This window comes from Aptenodytes forsteri, unplaced genomic scaffold (genome assembly GCF_000699145.1).
Source record: "Aptenodytes forsteri isolate BGI_AS27 unplaced genomic scaffold, ASM69914v1 Scaffold50, whole genome shotgun sequence".
Taxonomy (NCBI): Eukaryota; Metazoa; Chordata; class Aves; order Sphenisciformes; family Spheniscidae; genus Aptenodytes; species Aptenodytes forsteri.
The window spans coordinates 2206343-2233949 of NW_008795126.1; the positions used below are offsets into that span (position 1 = coordinate 2206343).

Sequence of the window (27607 nt, forward strand, 5' to 3'; positions counted from 1 at the left end):
GATTTGCACATAATATTGAAAGAGCAGAAGCGCTATGTGACTTTGAGGGTAAAGCAGACTCAGCAGCCCACTGAGGACAAAACTCAGACCAAGAATTCAGAGGCCGGATTTTCAGGAGTATAGAGCATCTCAAAACTCACCTCTGAGTTCTTATTCAGAGGCCGGATTTTCAGGAGTATAGAGCACCTCACAACTTCAGCAGGAGTTAGAAGAGGGGAGTAAAGTCCTCAGAAATCATTCTCTTGGTATTATGCTTGCTAATATCTCACTAGTGTCTTTCAAATGACCCAGGCCAGATCTGCAAGAGAAATGCTAATGCTTTCAGTGTAAATAGTGCCAATGCTCTTGCTTGGGTTTTATGGTCCTTTAGCTTGAGCTGATCCTGTCTTGGAAGAGCAGGTGGTCTAGAGAACTGAGGGACAGCCCCTACACCTTGTTTTTGTGAGGCATACAATGGCTTTGAAAGGCTCTTAGCACCTTTATGATTTTTAGTTTGTGCTTTGGACTTGTTCTGAAGAAAATGGAAACCTGAAAAACAAAAAATACAATCTTGTGTTAGATAGATGCTATTGGAAATGGAACCAGGCCTTGTTTTTGTAATCAAAACCATTACATTTTTGACGGTGGATGATAGCTCTGCCTCTGCCAATTGGTCCAGCTCTTCCCCAGACATGGCTTTCAGCTTTCCATTGCAGAGACCAATATTCTGTCCTGCAAAAAAAAGCCCAAAATGAGATCTGCCCATCAGCTCTGGAAAAAGCCAACTATTTCCCAACTCAAAGAATAGAGGCAGCAATTAAAGAATTTACTGGGAAATACTTCTGAACGTGGGGCATCTGACAGGGCACACAGGTCTCTGGCTCTGAGCTGGGCCAGTCACCCTGTCCTTACTCAGCTGGAGTTACGGAAGCAATACAATACCCAGGTCTGTCGCTCTCCTCTCTGCTGCTTGCTCTGTGTATCTCTAATGGCAAAATGCAAAAATGGGAAGCGCAGAGATACTCACACTCCAAACATTAGTGGAGTCTACAATCCCAGCAATGCCATCTGTCTCATTGAAGGGTCTTACACTGAGATTTTGCCATTTCTGGCGCTAAAATAGTGGAATTAAATTACTGGAATTTGGCCCATAGTCCATAGCTGCTCTATTACTGCATTTAACATGATTTGTTTCAATGGAAAAGCAAGAACTCGGTGGCATTTAAAACCTCTATTGCACACACAAAAAGAATGATAAAGTTGATTATTGAGTGACGTAACATTTGACCGATCTGACAGACATAATACAGACCCACAGGAAAGAAGCTAAGTTTGTTACCTATAGCCACAGCAGTTTCCAGGGCATCTCCAGTTATCATCTTTACTGATACACCAGACTCAAAAAGGACTTGAACAGCTTCTCTCACTCCAGCCCTCGGGGGATCAATTATTCCAACCAGTCCTAAAAATGTTAGTTTGCCGAGTTCTGGACCTGAAGCCAAAGCGAGTACTAGAAACAGAGGGGGGAAAAAAGAAAAGACTAGATTATTAATAATGTGTTTCCATACATTAAAATGAACATTTAGAGGAGATATTAAATTGCCAGTTTTCCAGCAGAAAAAGTCATTAAAGCCAGATCTTTAGTCATTATATTCAGACCTTGTACAGTCACAAAAATTTGGTTCATTCAGATAATACCATTTTATCTGAATCAGAGCATTTCTGTTTCACATGTTTCTCTTAGCATTTATTTCTGTCTAATTTAAATCTGTCTACCGAGTCTTGCCTAAACACAGATGGATTAAATTGGGACAGTACAATGTTAGACCAGACACTATTAAACTACTGTGGTAAACAACAGCGCTCCTGTAAAAACTTAAACTTTTTTTTTTTTTTTAATCTAAAAATGTGAAATGTAAATTAAGTTAAACCAGAGAAACTTCCATCGTGTAAACATCAAGGCTCTGAACATTTTGTTTCTGTTCTTGGTGCCTAACCATATCATTCAATCATTCTTAAATCATTCAAGGATATTTTGCCAGGGGTTCATGTCAGTGTTGCTTTGATGATTGAATCACAAGCTCGCAGCAGCTGCCTGAGCTAATCGCTTTTCTTCAGAGCAGTAATTTGCCATTCACAATGGCAGATGATTCAGATATTGTAAAGCAAGCTCCGTACATGAGTTACTAACCGCAAGACACAGGGCTGGAGAACATGTACATTAACTATACCATCTTCCAGACCTGGCTGCCAAGACTTGTTCTCATCTACTGACATCCTGGGAACACGCACAGGAGATGGCGTCTCTGTTATTGTATGAAATCTAAGACGTTTCTGAAAGGATGTTTCTAGTGATGAAGGAAATAACACGCGTATAAAAACTTTTGTGGGCTGTGCGCTGACATGCAGTCAGGATCCAAAGCAGATCATTAGATTTGGTCCTAACAAAGAATTGAACCCAACTTCAAATAAAAATCTTGGTGCCCAAATCCATGTTTTGAACCCCTTTCAAAGTTGCTTTTTGTGGCTCTTGAAACAGCTTCTCTAAAAGCAAAACTTGGCAGGGCAGTGCTTAGATCAGCTCCAGCACAAAGCTTTTCAATGCAACGTTCAGACCGTATCCCAGGCAATCACAACATTCCATGGAGGAAAAACATTCACCGTTGCCCGTGCTTATTTTCAGCTCCTTTCAATCTCACTAATTTAAACCCGAGAAATAAAGATTAGTGGAAAGCAGGCATCCAGCAGACCTAAGACAGACCGCTTGGCAAACTCTCACAAGTATTGTGAAGAGATCATGCAAGTGATGCTAAGGATTGAGCCTCTGTCCATCCCGAACAAAACAGAGCAGGAAAGTATTAGGGCGTGATAACCTGTAAGCTTAAGTGACATAGGCAGTAATGACTGACCCCGTAGACCTGAGGAGCCCATTTGTTTTTCTTCCTGCTGGTAGAAGGCTTTCTGCTGGGGTGTAAGTGATAACGAGATGCCACCGCTGTTATACAGAGTGCAATATCGAATGACTTCTTCAAATGCTCCTTTCATGAAGTAAATATCTTCCTGATCCTTTAAAGTAAGGAGATAATATACTTGATCAAAAAAAGAGAAAAGAGCACATTTAAAAAATACTGATAATGCATAAGGCTTCACGTTGTAAGTAAAAAAGGTCTTTTGTTTGCTCTTTTACCGGTTTTGTAAAATGCCCGGGTGCATGTATTATTTATAGGACGTGATATTTTTGCCCTAGCCATTTTTCATGTTCAACCATCACGGACAGAATGGTAATGAAAAGGTTGGTAAGTTTTTACACCGGAGTACAAAATCAGCCAAAATGAGGTCCTTAACCCGGCAAGGGAAAAACGGCCAACATTTTCTTCCAAACATCGTATCTTTCTGAAAAGCTTTTGTTTTTCTGCTCAAACCACTGTATGAAAAGTATTATCTTCTCCCATTCAAACACAGCTTTACAAGCTAAAATTACGCCCAAGTTGGGAATTTTGAGGTTTGTTCAGTTTTTCTCCTGACACAGTTAACTTCTGAAAACATTATTTGCTAAAGAGATACCATTTCATGCCCATTGTTGAACTGCACAATTAGAAACATGAAACCAGCCAACACCATTGGTTGCTTTACCTCATTTTTCAGCGCGCATTTCACAGCCATCCACTTTTGTTCAGAGCTAAACGGAATTTCCTTCTTTCTTACATAAATATCTTTTATGTCAGGTAATTCCATCTAAAGTAAGGTAAAACAAAAAGAGCACTGTAATGCTGAACAATGCCAAAGCTTGTATATATTTTCCGTATTACAAGCATTGACTGTTGACCATGTACTTCCAGGCAGTCATACAACACAGAGCTCAAGAGAAAGCATGGGGAGAGTAAACCCCATTTTTCAAACCCATCTTTCCCTTTTGGTGCCTGATAGGGGATAAATGAAACTGGAGTTTGAAGCTTGATCCCTGTTGACTTTTGCAAGAACTAGGGAGCTGCACTGCCGTCTCGGTAGGGCTTTGGGTCAAAGGAGGCTCAAGTCCTTTCCCTAAACCTGCGGCTAAGGGATGGGCAGAGCAGGTTTCTTCCAGCCCAGGCTCAGCCTCCCCCACCTCGGTTATTTCCCAGCCACCCTACTTGGAAGAAAAAGGGAAATTGCATATAACTGAATGGTCAGTCATGGATGTGGTTTCAAATTATTTCCTGGTGGGTTAAACTCAAAAAGCTATTCACCACAAGGCGACCCTTCAGCTATGAAGTACGACAGTCCAAATCGATACACGCCTGCTTTAGCAGCACGCGTGGTGCTCTAGGCGCAGTGGTAGTGATCAGAAGTAGCTTCCAGTCTCTCTCTCCCCTGGCTCCCACCAAACTAAAAAATTAAAAAAAAAAAAAAAAAATAGAAGAGACAACCCCCTTCGTATTCTGCTATGGCTTGGCTACTGAATGGCAGAGCAGAAGGAAGAGTTTAATTTAGCATTTCGGGAAATAAAATGTCATTGTTTTACAAAAAAAATCGTGGTTTCACTGTTAGAGTTACAAGCTTTAAAAACAAGAGGTAAGAACAGACATTTGCAGGTGCATCATTTCATCAGGCACCTCCTGTGCTTTACAGCCCACCTGAGGTCTGTGGATCACAGGCTGCATAATGCTGATTAGATGATAACCTGAGGTGTTTTATGGCCCTCTGCCTATGAGCACGAATGCAATATTCATCAAAGATTCTTGTTTTACATAAATGTGACTAGAAAAAAGTAAAAAGCTAGCAGATGACCCAAATCGATGATGACCCTCTGCCATGCTTTCTCATATGGCCTGTTCTTGCTCATTTTTCACTCTCTTGTCTTCCTCCTGAACTTTTAATTGGCATGTGTAGAAAACATAAAAAAGGCCGTCCGGTCTAAGCCCGAAAGAAATCCATTAAGCAGCGTAATTGCACAGATTAACCAAGCAAAACAATTATTGCTGTTAGCACAGAAGCTCAGGGAAGGTGTTTGTCTGTGACAAGAGGTTTACATGGGAGAGGTGTACATCTATGACCTTGGGGAGGAGAGACAAAGGAAGACTAAAACCAGTCCAGGGACTTTGAAGGGGTCTGATCACTGCTCTCAGACCTAATAATTCCAGCTTTTTTTTTTTTTAAGTTCTGGAAAATTTTAAAACTTACCTTCATTGCAAGGGCAATGAGAGCTCCTTCTGTGGGCTGTCCCATCACACCATTTTTCCTGATAATGGCATTATTGACTACACAGCCAGCCTAGAGAAAGGGACATATTTATATGCTGTATTTTGGTAAAATGTTACATTTTGGATAAATTAACATCAAGCAAAACACGATATATATCTAACCAGCTTGATAAATCATGAAAATGAAAACTTAGTCTCTCCTCCTATTGCTTCTAACGTGCAGTATGGATAGAATAAGACCTAACCTCCATTTGAGATTCCAGCTCAGATCATTTCACTACCCAAACACTCCGCTTTAGCCTACAGTTGAATGTGCAAGATTTTATTTAACGCTAACACGAAACCCAGGGACCACCACAGCACGTTTATATATTGACTATGTAGCTAGCTAAAGTCTAGAATCTGTCCACATTAAAAACCTGAACGTGGTAAAATTAATCAGTGTCTCCTCTGCCAGAATTGTATTTTTATCCAAAATGTCATTGACACTTTAAGCTGATGACTCTGGTCTCCCTTTACATGTCTTACGATTGCTACCTTGCACCCATAAGCTTCAGATATTATATCACAATTACTCAGAGCTTTTCCACGAGAATGCTCTAGCAAGGCAGTTCATTTTAGAGTTACAAAAGTGGCTTTTTTCATGCTCATAACCCAAAGTGATCTGTACAAATGAAAATTGAATGTAAACAGGACAATCTGGTTTATAATTTATACTTACCTCCACTAGTTTCCCAACTGAGACGTTGGAAAATTCTTTAAGAATCTCCTTTGATGGCAGAAGATAAACATTTCCTTCTCCATTGTAGCCCACCCCACTGACCTGAGGAAGGGAGAGACAGAAAGAGCAAATTTCCCAGTGCCGGGCAGGACTATCCTACATCCGTATCTGTTGGGGTGCACTTGAGCGAATTTCTGATTTTGAAGGCGTGCTGGGGTTATTCTTTCTAGCTCAAAGCAATGCTTATAGGAAAGGCTGCAGATAATGAAAGTATAATTTTACAACAGCTGTATGGGAACAAAAAGAACCAGCTTGTCTTATACAGAACTTGTTCGCCATGAGTTCAGAAGTCTCCAGCAGCTCAGTCAAGAGATCCAGCCCTTTGGTAGCAGTGGGTTCACTGGTCTTACCCTACTGATGACTGGCCTGTGTCTCCACTGCCTTACATTTTGCATCCCTGCATTTTTCACCCACTCTGCACGCAGATAAATGAACCAAGCGGAAGGATCAGGTCACTCGCATAATAAATATTGCTACAGAAGATGGGCCCACAAGGGTCGGTGGCAGGTTTCAGTATTTACAGTTATTGCAGAGAACAGCAGATGATGTCGATGAACATCTTTGTTTAAGGCATCTGAGCAGCTTTTGTACACTCAGACCCACCTCTGCCTGTCTCCAGCACCACAAAAGTCCCTTCTCTTAATGGAACCAGTGATGTGCAAGAAACTGCTTGTTTTGGGGCTGACTCAGCATCCCTGATTTGGGCCTAATTGAACTAAAAGCAAATTGGCCCTGCTGAGCTTGAACAGGAAAGTCCGTATTACCGCCTCGGCCATACCTCTGCCTGGAACCCATCCGAGGTCACGAGCCGAGTCACCGTCATCTCGTTGGCTGTCAGAGTGCCTGTCTTATCTGAGCAGATGACATTGCAGCAACCTGATGCAGGAAAGTTTTTAATCAGAACTAATAAATAATGCAACTGAACAATGAGATTCAGGGCCCCAGAAGAGGGAGAACGTGTTTCCCCAGCGTCACTCAAACTGCACCAGTGAGAAAAGGGAGAAAGCACCAAGAAACGGATGAGTTTTCTAACAGGGTGTTGTAAGGAAAGGACTTGAGTGCACGTCAGGGTATCGTGCACATAATTTGGATGCGAGATGTGGTAGGAGACATCAGAAGAGGGCCACATCGTCTTGAGTATCATATAGTGGGCAGTCAGAGAAGGCATTGATCTCCAGGGAGTTGATCAATGTTTCTGAGCTGCAATATCACACAACAGAACAGCTGTTATATTCTGAAAAGACGTGTCAAATTCCCACTCTGCCACATGCTTCCTCAGAAGGGCCGTTTAACCCTTGCTTCTCTAAATCAGGAATAACAGCTCTACCCTGCCTCACCAAGGGATTGTGAGGGTAGACATGTTAAAGACTGCTACAGAAAATACTTTAAAATCCACAGCTAAGAGCAGGAGCTGCCCCACTCGTGCCCTGCTCTGACAATCCTGCTTCAGTAAAGCACATTTCTTCCAGGGCCCATTTACACCACAATACAGCAAAGGAGTGAATTAGCTGAGTCACCACATTCAGGCTCGTTTCCACTCCCAAGAAGGGGAAAAATGACTTTAATGCAAAAAAGAATCAGACTCCAGCTCCATTCTAAGTCTGAATATCTTCCCTGGCTCTGAAGATGACCGCGCTGCTTAGGCACAGACCCCAGGAGCATGATGACCACCAGGTAAAAGCCTGGAGAGAATAAAGCAGATTGGGCTGCAATTAAATTAATCGCAGTTTTGAAGGATTAGCACAGAGCAAAGCTATCACCTCCAATATTTCATTTTTAGTTACTGACAATTAAAGAATCAGATAAAGAAGGCGGCTTATTTTTCTCCTTTTCAGAAGTTTAACAGACATGGCACAATTAATGTGTGGGAGAGTACAGTTTTCGCCGTGCTTAGGCTGTCTTGCCGAGTAGCCGGGCATCTGGCAGTTACACCTGTTTGGGCGCAGCCCTACCAGAACGAAATTCTTCATGAGATAAGGCCGTTTCAGATGTCCTGGGTCAGGGCAGATACAATAAAATAAGGGTGATAAGATTCCTTAGCTGCAGAACAAACAAGGGCAGTTCAAACAATAGCAGCATTTCCAAGGAAGACGTATTTTAGCTGAAGGATCCGGCTGTGCAGCAGATATTTGTGACTGCACGGGCCAGGCTTGGCATTTAGTGTACTTTTTAATAGTGGTACTAAATACACAACATGTCTTCTCCTTCATATAACTGCCATACTGACCAAGGTCAGAGCAGCAAAGCCTGGAATACAGTGACCTGGGAATAAGGGCCAATTTGAAGATAAGGGGAGGTGAAAGAATAATTTCATTACAGTTCATTCTGCCCTGCAGTTGTGAGGATGGGCTGGATGCCTTCTCAAGGTCCTTTCTGTCCCTGTTTTCCATGACTTTTTGGATATCAGGGAGACGGCCACACACGCTGCGGAAGGACAAATAGTTTTGTTTACGCCACCAGGCTCGACTTGAGGGGCTGCAAGATTTTTTAGCCAGATACTGAAGAAGCAGACAGGATGGACCTGCAGGATGATCCCACAGAATGGGGAGGAAGGAGAAACCAAGCCTTTCAACCCGACCAGGGCATGCATATCTGCAGAGGTGCTCTGCTCCCCGTGGGCCAGTGCCATGGGTTGGGTTGCACCATTCCTAGCACCTGCCTGTGTTAATATCACTGAAATAAGGGAAAAGGGTGAGAAACACAGGGTAGAAAATGTATTTAAGTCTGAGTGGGTTGCTCTGGCCCAGTAAGTATACTCCAAATTTAATTTTTTTAATCAGACCAAGGCTCACTTGACCAGCCCGTTGCTATTCAGCTCAGATTTTGAAGCCTGGCAGATGACCAAGCTGCGTGGCCCCTTTGCAGCCTTACCTAAGGTTTCTACTATGGGCAGCTTCTTCACAATCACCCTTTTCTTGGCCATCCGGAGAATACCCAGCACCAGCGTTACGGTGACCACGATGGGAAGACCCTCTGGGATGGCAGCCACCGCCAGGCTGGGGACAGCGGAGAGAAAACAGCTTCAACACAGGGGTCAAACTACAAGTACTGACCAAAACCTGTCAAAGGGACATTTCCATGGGGCGAGTTTTCCTGCTTATACATGCATATCTGAATGGGAGTGTGCAGTGCTAACCACTGGGACTCCTGGCACACTGTAAATACAAAAGCAGGATATTTATCCGACCCTTCAATGTTTTTCTGGATGATTTTGACAGAGCAATTACTTTTCTTCCTTACATTGCCAAAGAGCATTAATTTCTGGCTAAGTAGGGATTTAGGGGTGGGATTTCATTTCATTTATTTAACTTTCTGAGGATGGAAGTTGAATATTCCTTGACAACACGGCTCACACGTTAGCTACTGGCTCCTGGCCACACGCAGTCCCTCATCTCCTCTCTTACATGTGGGTACAAGCTATGGCAGAACAGAATCAGCTCCCCAGGTGTCCCCATGCTGCACACAGTGAATCAGAGCAACATCAACCTGCAACACCTAACTTGCTAGAAGAATCCAGACACAGTCTGTATCTGTCCCTTAGTTATTCCTTGAGTAACTCTGAACTTCTAGGTATGTGCAAAAAGCAATCAAGGAGGACTTTCAAAACCATAGGCTGCTCTCCAAAACTCAGGCTTAAACACTCTTCTTTGCCACCACATCCCCCCAGGAGACAGGAAGGTGGGCACCGAGCCGGTTTGGCTTCTCTGTTGTATTCTCATCCGTGGTTTTGGTTTTATTTCCATAGAATACTTTTAGTTTCTTTTAAAAAAGGATTGATTTTAGAGCCATGACAAAACCAAACATAGGTTTTATGGGTACTACTAAAAGCACGTGGTTTATTATGCTTGATTAAGAGGTTGTGCATGCTTTTTAGGCCGCATAAAATGCACATTCCTATGTTTAGACGTAAATCCAGTAAGAACAGCAAAGACTAATATTTGCTGTTGCTACACTCCCACTAAATTCATAGTACAGATAGGAAAGGACATTCACAGCAGGATGAGCTGGAAAAGCCAGTGAAGCTTTTCAAAATACTGATTTCCAAAATTAAATAAACCCTCAAACTTTATTTTTTTCTACTAAACTCTGTTGTAAAGCTCACATTAATTTCACCAGTGCAAGATCAATATGTATTTATGAAGGGTCTTCCTCAAGTTCTCTTTTATGAAATGTCCATTGTTTTGAACAGGGAATTCCCTGGGACGTGTTTCATTAGAAATCAAAGAGAAAGGTGCTCTCCAGTCCTTACCTAACTCCGATCGTGAACATGCTGAGGAGGTGCTTCCCTTGTAACCAGCCAAGAAGCATTATTAAACCTGGTGGGGGAAAACCATCCGATTAAAAAACTTCAAGAAATTTATAAATCTCTAACCTGCTTTAGCTGTTGTTGGGGAACTAAGTATGCAATGAGGCCCCCATATCTCTCTTTCCGAGGTGTCTCTGCTTGAACCCCCAAAGTCCAGGTAACCCACATCAACAAGTACTTTTGAAAAAAGTGGCCCTGGAGCACAGAGGGCTTTCACAGCTGACCATGCAAGTACGAGCATTGCGTCCGACTCACCGATTATGCCAAAGGAGAAAAGAGTGAGTTGCTTCCCCAGTCTGTCCATGCTTTTCTGGAGAGGTGTTTTGGGGGTCTGGAAACATTAGAGTATAGCTGGTTTTCTTTGCTTGTTACATAAGATAAGAAGATGACACTCAGCCCAGAACAACAGACCCACACAGTCCTGGTTATCATTACCGTGATCCCTACAGCTGCCCGATATACCCACCCCAAACCCCCAACGGGGTCTGCTGGGCACAGACTGTCCCGCAGGGAGAGAGTCTCTGCCTCAATGCACTCAAGACAGACAAAAAGTGGGAGAAAAAGAGGAATTATATTCAATTATAGCTGGGGAGCCAAGGGCTGAGTCTGTCTGGAGACAGACTAAGGGCTAAATTGGAAAAGGACCTTAGCAACTGAGTTGGAGACAGACTAAGGGATAAATTGGAAAAGGACCTTAGCAACTGAGTCGAGGACTGGATAATGTGTGTGCAAAGCCTCTGAGACAGCGATAAAAAGTCTGGACCCCCATCCCTGTCCCAGAGGCTTTGCACACACATTACCCAGAAGCATCCACTTCTGCTTTGCTGTGATTTCTTGCATTAACAGATCAAGAGTTAACTAGTTTCTAGACCCTCATCTGTGTTGGTTCAGAGCTCTGGCCCATGAAATTTTGGCACGTATAGAAGCAAAATTTTATATATGTAGTGGAAAGTTGGGGGGAGGGGGAAGAAGAAACCATGATGTTTGGGTGACTACCAAGTTAGACACAAGCTGAGCATCACAAGTCTGGATTCAGAAGCCTAAATCCTGCTTATAGCCTTCTTTTCTGGAGACAGAACTTTGGTGTCCCTCAGTCACACAGGCATTTTGTAGCAGAAACAGAAATGAATCCAGTGCATTAACCCTTGGAACTGCTTTTCCTCACAAACTTTCATCCAGAACATCCATCATTTCCAGAGAGACACAGAGACTTTTTTACCTCTTCAGCTTGCATCATTTTGAACACTTCTCCAAACTGTGAATTTTCACCCGTCCCAATAACCACACCCTGAAAAGAGGGAAAAAAGAGAGGGGGAGATGAAAAAATCTAGAGATTCTGTAAATAATGTCAAGGAAAAGATCGAGGCTGACAGGACTCACTTTTCCCTTGCCGTATCGCACTAGGGTCCCCATGAAAACAACATTGCTCAGCGTGGTTATGTCTCCGGCTTCCAGTAAGACACCGTCAGTCTTGTTGCAAGGCTCAGCTTCTCCGGTAAAACTGGATTCATCCACCAGCAGATCTGTAACCTAATTAAAAAGGCACATTTCTGGCACTATTAAGACAAGAAATTTCCAAAACAGTCCTTTGTACGTATAGCTGTATTTACCTCTATCAGCCTGAGGTCTGCAGGAACCCTGTCACCAACAGACAGATATATGATATCTCCAGGCACAAGCTCTCGCGCTAGAAGATGCTGCAGTTTTCCTTCCCTCAGGCTACATTAGACAAATGGAAAAAGAAGGACGAAAACTAGGCTGTGAGGTTTTTATTCCTTCTGCAGGCTTGGGAATGTGACTGGCAAGAAAGCAAGAGCCCTGCCCCAGAGAGCTTCCAAAGTAAATAAGAACATAAAATCTTCATAACAATGAGGAGAGATGATTATGTTCAGTTTGGGCTCAGTTTTAATTCATAAACAGACGGGCAGGTTATGGAAGACTTGCATTTCAGCAATAAGTAACTTAAACAATACTTATACAATAGATAGGAGTGACAAGATGGTGTATTTTCCTGTGGCTCATGCTTTAAATAATGAAATGCAGATTCTTTAACCTAAGAAGAAGGGGTTTAAAGCTAGAATTACCGCTGGCATTTCACTATTGTATTAAAAGTACAGCCTTTCAAGTGGTTAGATGTTTATGGTGTCATATCACAAACAAATAAAGAACAAACAGTGGTGTTCATAAGATCCAAACCTGGGTGAACTTTGGACCAGAAGAAAACCCCATGCTGCTTTTGCAGTGCAAGGTTTCTCTGAGCCTCACAGCTTATTTATGTTGGCTGTGAGAAAACTGATTAGCAAAGACACAAGTGGGAAAAGTGTTTCCTGTAATCTAAAGCACCGATACCGAACATCAGAGCAGTCAGGGAAGCGGTATCTGATACACCCTACAACTGCTCCACGGGCAACGGCGTGACTGCACTCGTGTGTGGCCGATCTGCACCGAAACACCTGCTGTGCCCGTGCCCGGCCCGTACCTGCAGCGACGGGCAGGCGTGGGCAAGGAAACCCGGCCCACGTGCACCTCCGCTCACAAGCCGTTTTGTGCCAATCATCTCCCGGGGGCAAAACTATCCCAAAGCCAAAAAAACATGCAGGTGAGGTTTTTCCTGCACAGGGAGTCAGCGACACGCAAGAGGCTGCAGAGACCCTTATGCAGGGTGTGGAGCAGGACGTTTCTGGGACCCTCCTGTCTCTCAGCATTTATTCAATTCCACTGGGTGCCTACTTTAAAAATCAGAGTTATTTCATCCCCTTTCACCGTGCCTTACAGCTGCACCCGCACACGGTGCCACTCCTCCAGACACCGGGTTCTTCTTATGTGCATGACAACCTGAAGTAATTTTCTTCACCGGTCGGTTCTGCTCTCATAACCCAAACCCTCCTAAAACCCACTGAGCCAGGCATGCCTCACCAGTTGCACTCGGGGGGCACCAGCTTGTTAAGTTCTTCCAGAGATTTTTCCGAGCGATATTCCTTTTAAACGAGAAAGGAGAAGAAAGCCAAGTTACACGAGCAGGCTCGCTCATGGCAGCCCCGGCTGCGGAGCCGAGCTCCGGCTAATGTACCTGGATGAAGGCCACGGTGACCACGATGAGCACTGCCTGTGAACAAAGAGGCATTACAGGTGTGGGCACACCAGCTTCGGAGAGCGAAGGGTTGGGTTGCAGGAGAGGTGCCACCTACCATGGCGATGCTCACGGCGTCCTCAAATTCTTTCGTGATGACGCTTACTAAAGCGGAAGCCAGCAACAAGAGAATGAGGGGATTTTTGAACTGAAAAAAATAAACAAATTGCGATATAAAGTTAAATATGGCACTGCCGAAGCTGAGCTGGCCTCAGACCTCTTCGGGAAGGATTAGACATGTGGTTTTGCTGCAGAGACCCTCCTTGCTCATGACAGCAGCATCGCTCTGCCCAGACAGAGAGGGTGCAGCACCTGTGGTTGGGCTGAAGCCGGATCCTGCGCCCGTACAGGGGACAGGCGGCATCAGGGACCAGCAGGACAAGGCAGGGGCTCACACCAAAAGACATGAGTTTCCTCTCTTTTCCCCTGCTTGCGCAGGCTCGGCTCACCTTTGCAGACATACAGCGCAGGACTGACTCTAAAAGCTCCTTGGAGGCACGATAGGTACAAACAAAAACTTTATTGTCTTTTTAGAATTTGAAACCAGAAATCCTCTTTCTTTTTTTTCTTTTTTTTTTTTCCCTTTAATTAATCTGCTAAACTCTGTGCTGGACCCAGGGCTGCAGGAGTCAGATCCTCACTTTTTTCACTTTTAAACACAGATTTTAAGGACCTTTCTCCTACCTGAGAAAGTTACAGCTCCGTTTAGCTAATGTGGGAATTGATGTAAGGGAATTAAGTCAGGCAAAGACAAGACTGCCTGTTTTGGGTAACAGATGCGTGGCGATGCACGGTAGGAAAGCCAAGGTTTAAACTTATTCCTTGCTGAAGCCGAAGATGAAAGTCCCTTTGTTTCTCTTTAGAAAGACTGGGCTGAAGGGGAGGCTTTACAAAAAATAGCAGCTGGAAGAAGCCACATCTGCTGAGGGACGATGCTCACGTGCAGAGGTGTGAACGGTGTGGGACTGCAAGCAGCTCTTCCAGAGACACCAACAGGTTGCGGAAGGGTCAGAGATGCACTAAAGAATTCGCTTGGTGTCCCCATAGGAGAAAGAGCTTGTTAAGGATGACCAGAAAACACCCACCATCTCACTTTTTATTAAGAATAAAAGAATCTTTGAAGAGACCTAGTGATGGTTACAAAGTGCTTAAAGAATATTGATCACATAGAAAAATACGTGAAATAAAAATAAAGTCTTCCAAAGCAACTAAAATCTTCATGACCCGGCAAGAAGAAAATCAGTCAAATTGCTGGTTGAAAATAAACAACAAAAAGACGACCCCTCCTGCTTGGTTAAAAGCCCTAAAAGAGAGGTGAAAGGTGCATTAAATACTGATGAGAACCAGTTAATAAAAGCAAAGCTCAAGGATAACTCAGCTGGGGAAAAATAAGATCGCAAATACCACCTTCTGCCTGGCTTTTTGGGGGCAGCTGGATTGAAATCGTGGATCTTCACCACGCATGGCACCGTGTATGGATGTACCCGTTACTGCCGTGTTGCTAATAGAGACGCTAACACTCACCTGAGCTCTACAACTGCCTCTGCTTTTGCTGGACCTTTAGGGCTTTCCTTCACTGGGGTAACTGAAATCAGGGTGGCTTTCAGCTACTATTGGTTTTCCTCAAACCTTTCATGATTTTATCACTTGCCTTAAAGGGAATAAATACGCTCCAGAAATCAGGTCACTGATCTACGGCTTTTGATTTGTGGGCTGCGTGGAGATAAAAAGGTTTTTGTTTTTAAGATGTTGACTTGACATTAAATGATCCCGCATCTGAATCTCACAATGGCTTTCCTGGGGGAACAGACAGTTTCTGTATCCGAAGCACATCCTGTTCCAAGGCTGAATCCGTGGAAGCAGAAATCCTGAATATTTCAATGTAGAGACATACTTAGGCCAACCCAGACAGGGGTTTTTGCCAGGAAATGAGAGTATATGCAGAAAATCCTTACCTGGTCTAGATATTTCTTCCATATCGGCTCTGTATTCTCTACTGAAAATTCATTCCAGCCATGTTTTAACCTGCGCTGTAGCACAGAAAACTCAGAGAGTCCAGTTTGTAAGTCAACCTAGAAGGAAATTTAAAAAAAACCCAAACATTACATATTGTAGAATAGTTATAAAAAACTTCTTAAGGCAAAGTTATGTTAAAAACCTGTAAGCAGACTGGGCAAGATGTTCATGGTTCAGTCCCCCACAAAAAAACAAATCTATCCACTGTTTTTCGGTTTAGGTATTTATTTTTGTTAAACTATAAAACTTTACCATCAACCATCATAGAAACCCATAAAGTAAGCACAAGTTAATTAAAAAAAAAAAAAATCCTCAAATGAGAAACCATACAATAGATGACAAATTAGAAAACTAAAATAGTAAAGGAAAGAATTGATTTCTGGTTTCACTGTACATTTAAAGAAAAAATAAAAATAAAAATACCCTTACAAAATTCAAACAGAACAAATGGAGAAGGAATAAGATCTATTTTGCCTGGATTTAACAAAATAGCAAGGTCAGACACCAAAATATCACTAAGCTTTATAGCTTTCCCTGGTCGTGGGGACTCAGCCTTTCCAAATTTCCATATATTTTTCATACGTGGGGTTAAGCGTGAGTTATCACATCAGATGTGCCCAAGGGCAAACTCCAGTGCAGACCGAGTAACCGGAGTTTTCTTCCTGAGCCCCAGCGTCCCCCCATCCCTCCGGCTACGTCCACGCCGCAGCTGCGGGGAAGCTCGAGTGGGGCCGGGGCAGAGCGGCCGGTCCTGCCCCAGCAAACTTCCCTGCCAGGGCTGATCTCCCCGCTCCGCGTGGGCAAGCGGGTCTCAGCACGAGCTGAACCAGGTGACGGCTACAGCTTCGCTGTTTGCTTGGGGTAGGGATGGCGAGGTGAATTTAAATCTAACAATTCAAGCTGCAAGTAAGCCTTTGAGAAGTCATCTAGGCCAATAAATGTGATGAGTTTTGCCTCTGAAACGAAACCTGCTACGAAAAGCAGGGGAAGAAGCGTTGTGTGCATTTGCACAACGTTTTCCAAGGAGCTGCCGACAATTCAAGTGGGTAAGCTGTGCAGCCTGCGCCTGGGGCTCCTCTGCCAGCCTTGGCAGAGCACTGCGAGCGCTTCATTTTCCAGGCTGGACAATTGAACTCTTTCACCTGCAGCTCACAGACCCCCTCACTTCGGTGAAATCCTTCCCCAGGACAAAGTGAAGCACAAATGCCCAATGCTGAGCCTCGAGCACGGCCAACACGAGGGTTCGTCCCACGTAAAGGCAGAGGCGTTGGGCAGTCCAGGAGTTTGCACAGGAAACCAAAGACCAATTTTTCTGCTCGGTCTCTTCCCAGAGTCAGATTACACAGACTGCGTTGCTATGTTCACAAAGACCTCTACAAACCCTTACGTTTAAAGCTTTTGCCAAGTCGTCTTTGTGGCATTTACATGCGTCTTTCGGGGGCAGAACTGTCACCTCCTTCTCCTGCTCAACTATTTTCAGCTCACACTCCTCATGGGTCTGAGTAAACGAGATAAAGCAATCGTTAGGCAAGAGCACGGTTCATAAAAGCGTTTCAGCATCTCTTTGCTTCCTCCCTTAATCCCACTCCCTTCCCTCACCTTGCCAGCCGTGTGACTCCACAGTTAGCTAAAACACTTCCTAAATCACAGCGCTTTATAATGTTCACTAATTAATCTTCATTACAGCCCCAAAGCCAGGTGCACAATCTTGTAGTGGAAAGAAAGGCTGTTAGGAGCCGGATCACCAAAAAGACAAGCACACGCCACCACCGTGGTCAGAAAAGTGTGCCGGGCTCTGCTGTTTGCAGGTATCCTGCCCGAGATGAGCATTTTTCCATGCCAGTGTCTCACAGCCCACTGCACGCTCAGTGCTCAGAGCAAGGAAAAAACCTTTTCCCTTGTTAAAGACATAATAAATGAACAGAAAACGTAAGCTAGAGAAATGTCTGAGCCAGTGGGAGAAAGCAAAAGTCTCCTCTCCCGTCTGCACAACTGTTTTCCTCCACCACTGGCTCTGCAAATGCCTCTGAGCAGGACAAACCCCTCCTGTCCCATCCAGGCAGCCTGAGGGCTGCGCCGAGTTCCCAGCACCCAGGGGCTTAGCACCCTGACCTCTCTTCCCTTTCGGGATCCCCTGTCTCCTTTGCCAAAATGCTCTTTCCAGAGCAGCAGCATCCCCTGAAATCTCAGCCAGGCCCACGGTGGAGGTGGTGTGATCGCTGTTGCAGGGTAAGTACGGAGAGGGAGAAATCTCACCCTTCCCAAGGGACAGGAAAATCCATTCCCATTTGCTTTCATTCATAAAGCACAAAATCGCCTGTTTGTTATGAGAGGGATCTCGAGAGAGCGTGGTGCTCAGCCCCTGGCAGAGCTCAGCCCTGCGGCCAGCTCACGCTCGGCAGGGCGGAAGGAATTTGGCACCAGTTCCCTGCTACCAGCACCCTGGGGTGTTTGCTGGGGGAAACATTCAGGTCCGGCTCATCAGCACCTGAGCAAGGGTTTGGAGGACTTCAGAGATGCCTGCAGTGTTATTTGGAGAATTAGCCCTTCTATGAATATTCAGGAGGTTTCTAGGAACATCCAGTGTTTTGCAATCTAAAGCCCGAGATAAATGCAGAAAATCTCTTTGGCTGTTCGCTCACGTGGGTACACAGAATCAGTTTCTGTCTTCTGGCTTCTGGAGAGCTCGTAGCAGATGAGATAGGAGCATCTCTAAGCCCTGCTCCTTAAAAAGGCTTTTGCCACGTCCATACGTTGCAGCCCCCTTTTTATCGCTGTTTACTGACCCACAGTACAGCTGCTAACACATGAGATACCAGCACTGACCTGCTCCCAGCAGAAACGCGGAAGAGTTTGCTGTGATCCCTTGGTCTGTGCAGTGCTCATTCAGGAGCCATTTTGCCCCAGGAACAACCTGCCTTTCCAAAACCCCAGCAATTTGCCCAAGTTTTCCAAGGACTTTCCCGCTTCCATAAATCCCTCACGCTGGTGACCACATTTTGCCCAAAGAACCTGCAGTATTTCTCCACCGTTTTGAGGTGTACTAGCACCAGGCAGCACCCTTATTTCAACATTTCCTTAACAGACATCCCTAGAAAGGGCAAAAAAATGTCCTTCCATCTTTAAAACTGATGATTTATTCCTACTTGTGCAAATTCATCGGTTCCATGTAACTTTGTTGACTCCCAGACCCTGCAAGGCCGCAAGCCACCCATGCACCTAAGGAGGTGGAAGGACTTGCTGGGAAGAAAATACAGGGCTGTCACATATAGAAACATACCTTGCATTCATTACTCTGCTGATTTGATTAACGCGGTTTCTACGGGCTCCTCTGTGCTGCTGGTGGCACATGCAGGTATCAAGGCACAGCCTTGCCTTGAAGGAGTTTAAATTTTAATTAGAGGAGCCGGAGGGTGGGAAGAGACCCAGGCACGAGGGTAACATGCCTACAGTCCCTCAGAGCCAGCGGGGGAAGCCAGGGCCCAGCTCTATCACTAATATTTACCTTCGAAAAGGCGTGGAGGAAATGAATGACAAAAGCGTATGGATGTGCCCCAGCTGTACGCAGCCAGCGCTGGCTGCAGCTCAATAGATACGCTGGCTGCAGATCAATAGATACGCGGGCAGCTCCGTGCTCCTTACAGTCGGGGGCTGCTGTGAAATGAACAGCTTTATTGGGATGAGTTAGTTTGCGTTGATTAACTTAGGCCTGTAAGTGATTTCCGCTGGACGAACGTGGCACAGCTTTTCCTGCCAGGTGAACAGCTCCAGCAACGCACAAGTTGGAAATGCATCCGCGGAGCCCCATCTCCCTCCTCCCCTGCAAGGCGCTGCCGGTGCAGAGCCCCTTTGCCCCTAAGCACATCCCACCCCACGTCTGTTAGGCACCAGGCAGTGTCCTGAGCAAACCTCTTCATAAACTAACCTCTCGTTGTGCATTACTTTCTTTTCTACTTACATTGTAAAACAGATGTGGGCTATCAACATTATCCATTTACATTTTTAACCTTTATCCTTTAGGCATAACTCAAGCACAAGAGTGCACGACTCCATACAGCAGGGCAGGAAGAAGTAAAAAAAAAAATAAAATTATTAGTTTATCTATTGCTTTGCAAGATCAGGAGACATTGGAGGCTGTAAAGAGCAGCTGGTCATGGCTGGAACCCATGCAGCAGCCTGCCCCAGCGCACCTCGGAGCATGCCCGGTGCTGCCGGTACCTGTGCTGCTGCCTCCACGTCCCTCGCCCTGAAACAATCCATCAATTGTCGTGCCGAGCAGCCCATGCGGGAAGGAAGAAAGCATGGGGCTTTCTGCAGAGCACATAGCCCTTTCTGTATACTCTGGCAAACAGCCCAAAAGATCAGTCCTCGGGATTTACCCCCCCACCTCTGCCTTTACTGAGGTTTTGCATATTTTTTCCCCCCTGTCTTAGATTACTTTAGACCAAGCTAATATATTGTAACCCAGTCAAAAGTGGGCTGGGTTACTTAGTCTAACAAGAAGCCCTTTAAAACGTTAAGCAGAAACCCTCTTTTATATTCTTCATCTTCACTAAAAGAAATAAATCAAACCATTCCCGCAAAAGCCCTTTGCATTGCTTTTTTTGGTGCATGTGGCAGGCGGAGGACCTGCGTTTCAGGGGTGCAGGCAGCATGCAGAAACCAACCCAGAGCAAACCACAGCCCTGCAAGCGAGAGGCTGCCTCACTGGGCTTCGTTATCGGAGCCCCCAGCCGTTTCCCACCCACTGCTGTGGTTTCAGCTCCTCTCGCACAGTTTCTCACTCCCCCATCGCACGTCTATCGCAGAATTGCAGACTTTCTACGTGAAGTAAAGCCTCTGGTCTCCCTGCTTGCAGATATAAGCCTCAAAATAGACACTTCGTGCAAAAAGCCAAGGGTTTTCCAGAAAAGCTGCTTTAAAACTATGCCCTGGATTTTAAGTTTCCCCCAGGGGTACTGGAGGGCTGACTCAGGCTGGGTGGGCAGTGCCCAAACCTTGGGCTTATTGCCCCCAGCTGCACGTGCCCCTCCCCTCACCCTCACTCCTCTCTTGCTCCTGCTCAAACCTGGCTTTTTTTTTCTTTTTTCTTCTTAATTGAAGAAAAAGATCATCCAGCTCCTTTTAATCTAAAGCAAAGCCCCTTGAGCTGAAAGATGGCATTGCCATCCCTGCAGGAAAACCCTGTCACTGCAGCTCCACAGCCAACAGCGATCCCAGTTGAGGAGCCTCCTCACCCACCCAAACCAGTCCCGCCCAGGCCCAAAACCCCCTAAAAACTCAAGAGTTTAAGGCAACTCCATATATAAGGTCTCCTGGGAGGGAGGTGCTGCAAGCCCTCAGCCCAAAAACCTGTGGGAGGTGGAGAGAGGGAGGGAGTTAACTCCTTGCCTGCTGGAAGCTTTTCAGAAGCGAGGAATTGGGCTCGACACCTCTAAGGGGCTGTAAACACACATGTGTGTAAGTGAATCCTGTGTCTCTGCTGTGCAGAGGCGATCCCACGGTCCTTCTTTTGTCACCTGGAAGGAAAGCTGCACTATTTAGTTTATTTTGAGGGCATATAAAAAAATAGGTACCTGCATGATAATAAAACTATTCTGATAAGGATGCTCTGCATATCCAGGAGGATATGGAGCCTGTGAAAGTCTCCAGGAGATAAATGATGATTGGTATGAAACCTGAAATGGAAAAAAGCCTCAACCCAAACTGGAGTAGCAATTTAGCCCTGAACGTAGGACAGGGCTGGGAAATACCCATACTCCATCTCATGGCTACTGAATCCTGAATGGATCAGGTGTGGTGGGGGAAAGGATCAAAAGGGGTTTTGGTGAGGAGAAATGGAACAATTGCAATGGAAAAGTCCAGAAACTCTGAAGATCTTAATGCACTAAAATCTACTACCCAGACGTGCCTGGGGTGGGAGCCAGCTCTTTCTAAAGCCAAGAGAAAAAGCCCCTAAATCACAGCAGGTCCCTGGTGGGTTGGCAGTAGATATCCATGACGAAGTCTTCTCCCATCCTGATGCTCTCCAAGACCTTAAAGGTGTTTCCATCTTGCCCTGGGCTTCAGTTATTTCGGGATGAAGGAGGCAGAGGGAGGCCTGTGACTGCGTATACGGCTCCCTCCCTCTGGGGAGGGACGGGGGCTGAGCATCGCCGGTCCCAGCGGCACCGTGTGTCGAAAGGGAGACCACCCCACAGTGCGGAGATGGACAGATTGCCCTGGATGGTGTTACAAAACCCACCCATCTCATCAGGTTAAAAACTATTGGGAGCTGAGGGCTGCAGCCCCCCGGGAAATCTGCCCTTGTCTGTATCCATTGGGTGCACTGGGTGCCACGGGGGTGACCCTGGTACATGGTCAAAGGAAAAGGAGATGTGACCCACACAGTGCACAGAGGTTTTTTTTCACTTTCAAACACACATACACGCACAGGTACGTGTGCTTGTGCACACGTGCACACACACACACACACACACTTGGATGCTCAGAAGAAAAATTTTTGGATGTTTTTCAGATTTCTGCAGGAAACACATGGTTCTCATAAACTGTAAATTGGCACCACAAAAATTTCCTGTGATTCTGAAGGGGCCACTGTAGAAAAAGAGTTGAAACCGTATACGGCAGAGTCTAGACACAGGTTGTGCCTGTGCTTTGATGTGTAAGTTAACTGTTCTGCCCTCTCCAGATAACACCATCACCAGAGCCTGTGAGCTGGCCATCACCTCGCAGCTACCAGCGCCAGGGCTTTTCCTTCACAACCCACAATTTGTGTATTTATCCTGGCTTGAGTCCCATCAGATCACCTGGACTCACATCTTTAAGGCCCAGGACAACCCTTTGACCAAAATACTCAAAAGTTCTATAAGACTGAAAGTGCTCTGTTTTCAAATAAAGAAGCAAAATACCATCCTTAGAGGAAATGTGAGTCATTCACCAGCCTAAATCATAACCTGAGAATACATTCTTGATTTATCAAGCTCCTGTTGTCATTTCACATTGCTGCCTACTTCCTACCCCTGTAGCCAAAACGCCGGTCATTTCCCTGTCCTGTTATAAAGGTATCACACTCTGCACGGACCAGAGCTAAAATTCAAGAAGGGTTTATATTTGGAAGTAAATATGTATCATTTATTTTGGCGCAACAGAAATGGTACCGCCAAAGAACAAGCCAGACTAATTGCTGGTGGCCTCCTACCTATGTACGGTCAGAAATCTCAGCTTCCCATCAAAGCGAGATGACAGACACTTTCTGTAACCTCAACAAGATCTTCCTTTCCTGGGATTTTGAGCTATGTTTAAGTACTGTAGAGTAGCATTGCACAACGCACTGCTCAATGTCTTGTTTTCGTCTCCCTGTAGCACTGACCAACCCCCATACTGGAAAGACGAGACTCAGAAGAGAGCAGAGGATTAGCTGAAATAACATCTGAGAAAAGACCTCAGTCAGACAGCCACGGAAAAGAACATGAATATCTCAAAAGTGTGTAGATGGTGCTTGTTGGGACGGGACTAAGGGCTAAGCCTGCATGCTGAAGGAATTAGACAAATCAGGTTTACGTGGGAGGGCACCCAACCAATCTGTCGTGTGGGAGAACAAAATGGGGCTTGAGCAATGGAGATCCCTGTGCTGAGCAAACGTGATAATAAAATAATCCTGGTCCTGAAGGTTTTGTGGCAAAAAGCCAAGAACAGCAAATGTGACACCTAAATCGCCACCGGGCACTCTTTGGTCCATCTGCACCGAGGAGAGGTAGTGAAGGGAGGAGGGAAAAAAAAGAATGTTCATACATCAGCATTTTTCAAGCAAAGAAAGCATTATTTCAAAGTGGACTCCACAGCTCTGAGCTAAAGCTCTTCTCGGCCGTTCGTTACGAGTAATGACTGCAGCAACACAAGAGACAGACGAGGGGTCACAGCCCACCACCCGTGACTGGCACCGGTGGCAGGGGGTACCCCCGGGGACAGGGTTAGCCTCGCTCTTCATTCACCCTTCTGCTGAGACAGCGTTTGCGTTTTGTGCAAGCACCCCACACAGCGCCCATGGGCCTCACGGCACTTGCTCTGCTACGACTGTTGTTAATTTTGAACCTCCTCAGTGCAGAGAACAATGTTCCTGGCCAGGACTTTGGCCTGAGCTATACGTCCTGGGAGTATCGCATAGAAACTAGTATCCCCATCTCACCCCGCTGCCTGGTAAACATCATTAATCTCGTCGCCTGTTGTACAGGGAATGACTCGGCGCAGAGAGAGGAGAGCACAGCAGCAGCAATATCAAGTTACCGGTGGGACAAAGCAGACATACTAGACAAATTTAATGCCAATTACACAAACTATTTCAGCAGGTCCAGGCAAGAGGCATAGGGACTCGGCGCAGAGAGGAGAGCACAGCAGCAGCAATAGCAGAGAGAGGAGAGCACAGCAGCAGCAATATCAAGTTACCGGTGGGACAAAGCAGACATACTAGACAAATTTAATGCCAATTACACAAACTATTTCAGCAGGTCCAGGCAAGAGGCATAGGCAATCCTCACCTCCTCTTCCGGCTCGCCGCTCCCAAGGGGCTGATATTTCTGTGCAAAGTGGAAAAACGACCTTTTCTGGAAGAGTTTGGTGAAACCTCCTTCTACCATCTTCGCTGCACAGCAGCGGGAAGCACCCCAGGGGCCACAGGGACGGTGCCACCCGCCGCCGGCAGCGCTGGCTCGAATTCCCCTGCAAGCGCGGGGCTATGGTTACGGGTAGGGAGAGGCAGCGTTTACCTGCCGCCAAGTCACGCCTTCGACCGCAGGTGCTGGAGGGAGGCTGCGCACCCTTCGAGCAGCGACACAGGATGCTTCGCCCATAAAACCCTGGCAGGGGAAGCTCGTCTGTGTTTAAGACCGTGGCTGATACAGGAGTGAGGTGGCCCTACGTGTGTGCACGGCTGGCACCCGAAGAGCAGGTTGAGGTCTTGCAGCTCTATGTTCTCCTCCGCCCTCTGAAAAATTGTTGCGGGAGGAGTGTCGGCAGGTGCTACATCTTGGGCAGGCAGATAGGGAGGTTGTTTTGCCAAGGCCGCTGCGTGCAGAGGCAAGACGGGTTACACACACTGCCGAGCCTGTTTGTAAACTTCCAGGCTGGGGAAATCCTCCTTGAGAAACACTCCAGTCAGCATAACGCCGGTATTTATAAGTATTTACATCGGAGAGAGGGCATAAATGCGTGATGTGTGAATATGTGATGCTCATTCATTAAGAAACAACACTTTCACTCGGTAGAGGGGAGCGCTTTCATGGTGGTTCTCAACATATGGCTGAAGTTAACCAGTTACATCCTTTCTGAAGATTCATAGCTGCCTGTCAGGGAGCATCGTGCTCTGGTTTGCACCAGGACACCTACATCCTCCCCCAGGCATCATGACTACAGGATTCACTTAGGCTTAAATTGTCTCTAAGGTGTAAACTATGAGATTAAGACCCTCCTTTGACAGTAGAAACTGCACTGAGGGAATAAATATCATTCCCAGTCAGAGAAAAACATGTGTTTTCTGCAGAAGAATAGTTTTCTCCTAGGACATCCAGGTGCCTCCTTCCTACCTCTGGGGCAGCAGAGGTGGTGACACCTGGGCCATGATGGGACCAAAACCCCAGACCCTTACCTGTGTGACAGCCCACAGTACCCAAAACGTGGCCAACTTCCATCAAACTAGTGTTTTCCCCATGGAGCATTTCAGTGTTGCCTATCTTCACCTCCCAGGTCCCACCAGTCTAGCGAAAGCTGGTGAGCCCCATGGGACACCCCACCAGCATGACGCTGCTAGCAGCTACGGATAATACACATTGTCCCAAGCTGTGTCCCACTGAAGTGGTCTGGTGGGAGGGCTTCTTTCCAAAGACCGAGGGGAAAGTGGAGCGATTGGGAAACACCCTGCAAATAGACAGGTTCTTGTAAAACACAGCTGGGGCTTCCTAAATCCCTTGGCTCCTGATTGAGAAATGCTTTCTTAATGACCCGAACTGGATGCGTCAGGCAGATGGAGGAAGTTCCTGCATCGCTGCGACAGCCCTCCTTCCCATGGGAAAATATCCAGGGATAATGCTGGGCACTGATTTTCAGGCAGCTCACATCCAGGCCCTGCCCAGGGCTTAAGTAAGGTGCTTTGCCAGGGCTCGAAGGCAGCCCAGGCTCCCAGAGGTATATAGAGATTTAGACCTTATCGAAATGCATAGGAATTAGGTGGCAAAACATCTCTGAGCTCACATATGCTTTTGAACTGGTCCCCTCCTTCTGTAGCTTTTTTAAGGATCTGGAGCACAGCCAGCTGGCTCTGCCGTGGTCCTGATAAGGCAAAGCAGGCACTGCCTGGCAAGGAAATACATTCTTCTGTTCATCTGAGTGTGTTTGTAGTAGTCAGAGCCTTGGGATCATATTGGGATATTGAGTCGTTCCTCATGTCTCTGATAGAAAAGTGGTGAAAAACATCTTCCCGCTCTCTAGGCAGGTAGGAAAAAGATTTCCCTGGTTTTGTTCTTGCTTTTCTCATCCTGAAAACTCACCCATCATCACTGCAACCGGCATACGGCAAGGGGAGCTGGCACCCGTGAGGAGCCCGGGCGTCCTTCTGGGGCTCTGCTGTGTGCAACGTGTACGTGGACTGCGCAGTCCCGAGCGCGGCTCTCGTTAGCCAAGCGCTGCTGACAATACGGCTAATTGAGCAACAGGCTCTCGCTGAGAGTCTCCTTATTTAACTTCGTCCTCTTGGCAAAAAGCTGCTGCTTGTGGAAACACATGTAGCTCAGTGCTGTGTGCACAACCCGGAGAAGAACAAAATCCAGAATCTGTGCAATGTGGACACGGGCCAAGACGCCACATCCTGGGTTGGCATGGAGGCACCCGCTGTGCTCCGGCACTGCGGTCACATTCCTCCTCTCCCAGCCTCGACTGGGGGGGCAATGATACGGTGAGGGGTACGACAAAAATACCGAGACAAACAGGACATAGAAAAGGAGAAATATGAGTTGATGAGCATAATAATGCACCATAATAATCGGTGTGTTTTGGTTTATTATCCAGCAGACCTGCAGTTCGAGAGAAACAGCATTGTTTGGGCTCAGGACCATGGCCCTGCCTGTCATCTTTATGTTCATTCAGTTCTGTAACGTGAAATTACATTTTAGCACCAATGAAATTGAATAAATGCAGAAAGAAAATGTAGTTGTTGCTGACTATTCACCACACATTCTGCAAAATTGCTGAACAGACTGAAGTTTCATTTTCTTGCTGCTTTTGATTTCTGCCTGTTAGGAATTCTAATGGAAAATAATGTATTTTGCTATCTCACGGCTCAGAAAATGCTGGGAATAAACTGCATCAAGACTATAATATAAAGAAAACAACACTAATACAAGTTGTATTTCTTCATTCTGGTATAAGACATAATTTTCACACTATAAGAATACAACACACAGCCCAATTACAGTACGTTTATAGTATTTCCTATTTAATTGGATAATAAAGCTCAGGGTCGGACTCCAGTTCTAAGTAGGTTATTTGGGAAACCTTTTTTTAAATAGAAAGTATCTGTTATGAATATGCATACAGCAAAGCAGCTGTAATCTGAGATTACGTGAGCCCAAAAGGTTGCCGCTGTGAGGGCAGGGTGCTGCTTTCAGTTCAAAACTCACAGCTCCTTCACCTGCTTCCCTCGCCATGACCAGGGCTCGTCACACTTCTGTTCCTCTTGTGCCACCTTGAGGTAAAAAACCTCTGGTGCATGGGCAGAATTTACTGAGTTTGCTGCTACCCCAAAATCCAAAGACTCTGCTTTCAGGCCGGGTTTTTCCCAGGCCCCTGGGCAGAACATCCGCTGCTCCTGGTTACAAAAGCAAAGAACAAAGTTTTGGGCCACGGTTCCTTTCCGTCTTGTCAATGCTACTGATAGAGGCTGGGTAAAATCCTTAGGTCTGTCCGTAGGTGTGTCACCAGGAAGGAAGGGGGAATTTAATTACATCTCCTGGTTTCTGTTTGCACAGCCTCCGCTGCTTAAATTGGGAGACTCGTCTGGTGGGGCGGCTCAGGCTGGGGGGAATGAGCCCCACCATCTACATCTCCGTCTTGGAAACTGGCAAAAGGTCTTTTTTGTTTTGCACAGCTTCTCCCGTGGTTCTTGCTACCTTGTCTACATAGAAAGGTAACAAGAAGGAGAAAATAATGGGAAGAAATAGGACTTACCT

The 27607-nt window shown here is 45.9% G+C and overlaps 1 protein-coding gene across 1 annotated transcript in view; it reads right to left on the minus strand.

The window, feature by feature from the left end:
* ATP2C2 (ATPase secretory pathway Ca2+ transporting 2) overlaps positions 1-24025 on the minus strand; it is a 29761-nt gene extending 5736 nt beyond the window's left edge. The window contains exons 1-20 of the mRNA XM_009277291.1: positions 23927-24025; positions 16780-16890; positions 15332-15448; positions 13435-13524; positions 13317-13352; positions 13163-13224; positions 11857-11965; positions 11627-11776; positions 11466-11534; positions 10502-10577; positions 10190-10256; positions 8812-8936; positions 6719-6816; positions 5881-5982; positions 5140-5229; positions 3613-3714; positions 2889-3045; positions 1319-1489; positions 614-711; positions 478-528 (exon numbers count right to left, since the gene is read on the minus strand). Of these exons, the coding sequence (XP_009275566.1) occupies positions 478-528; positions 614-711; positions 1319-1489; positions 2889-3045; positions 3613-3714; positions 5140-5229; positions 5881-5982; positions 6719-6816; positions 8812-8936; positions 10190-10256; positions 10502-10577; positions 11466-11534; positions 11627-11776; positions 11857-11965; positions 13163-13224; positions 13317-13352; positions 13435-13524; positions 15332-15448; positions 16780-16890; positions 23927-24025 (1980 nt within the window). The remainder of the gene's footprint in view (positions 1-477; positions 529-613; positions 712-1318; positions 1490-2888; positions 3046-3612; positions 3715-5139; positions 5230-5880; positions 5983-6718; positions 6817-8811; positions 8937-10189; positions 10257-10501; positions 10578-11465; positions 11535-11626; positions 11777-11856; positions 11966-13162; positions 13225-13316; positions 13353-13434; positions 13525-15331; positions 15449-16779; positions 16891-23926) is intronic.
* Positions 24026-27607: the final 3582 nt, after the last annotated feature.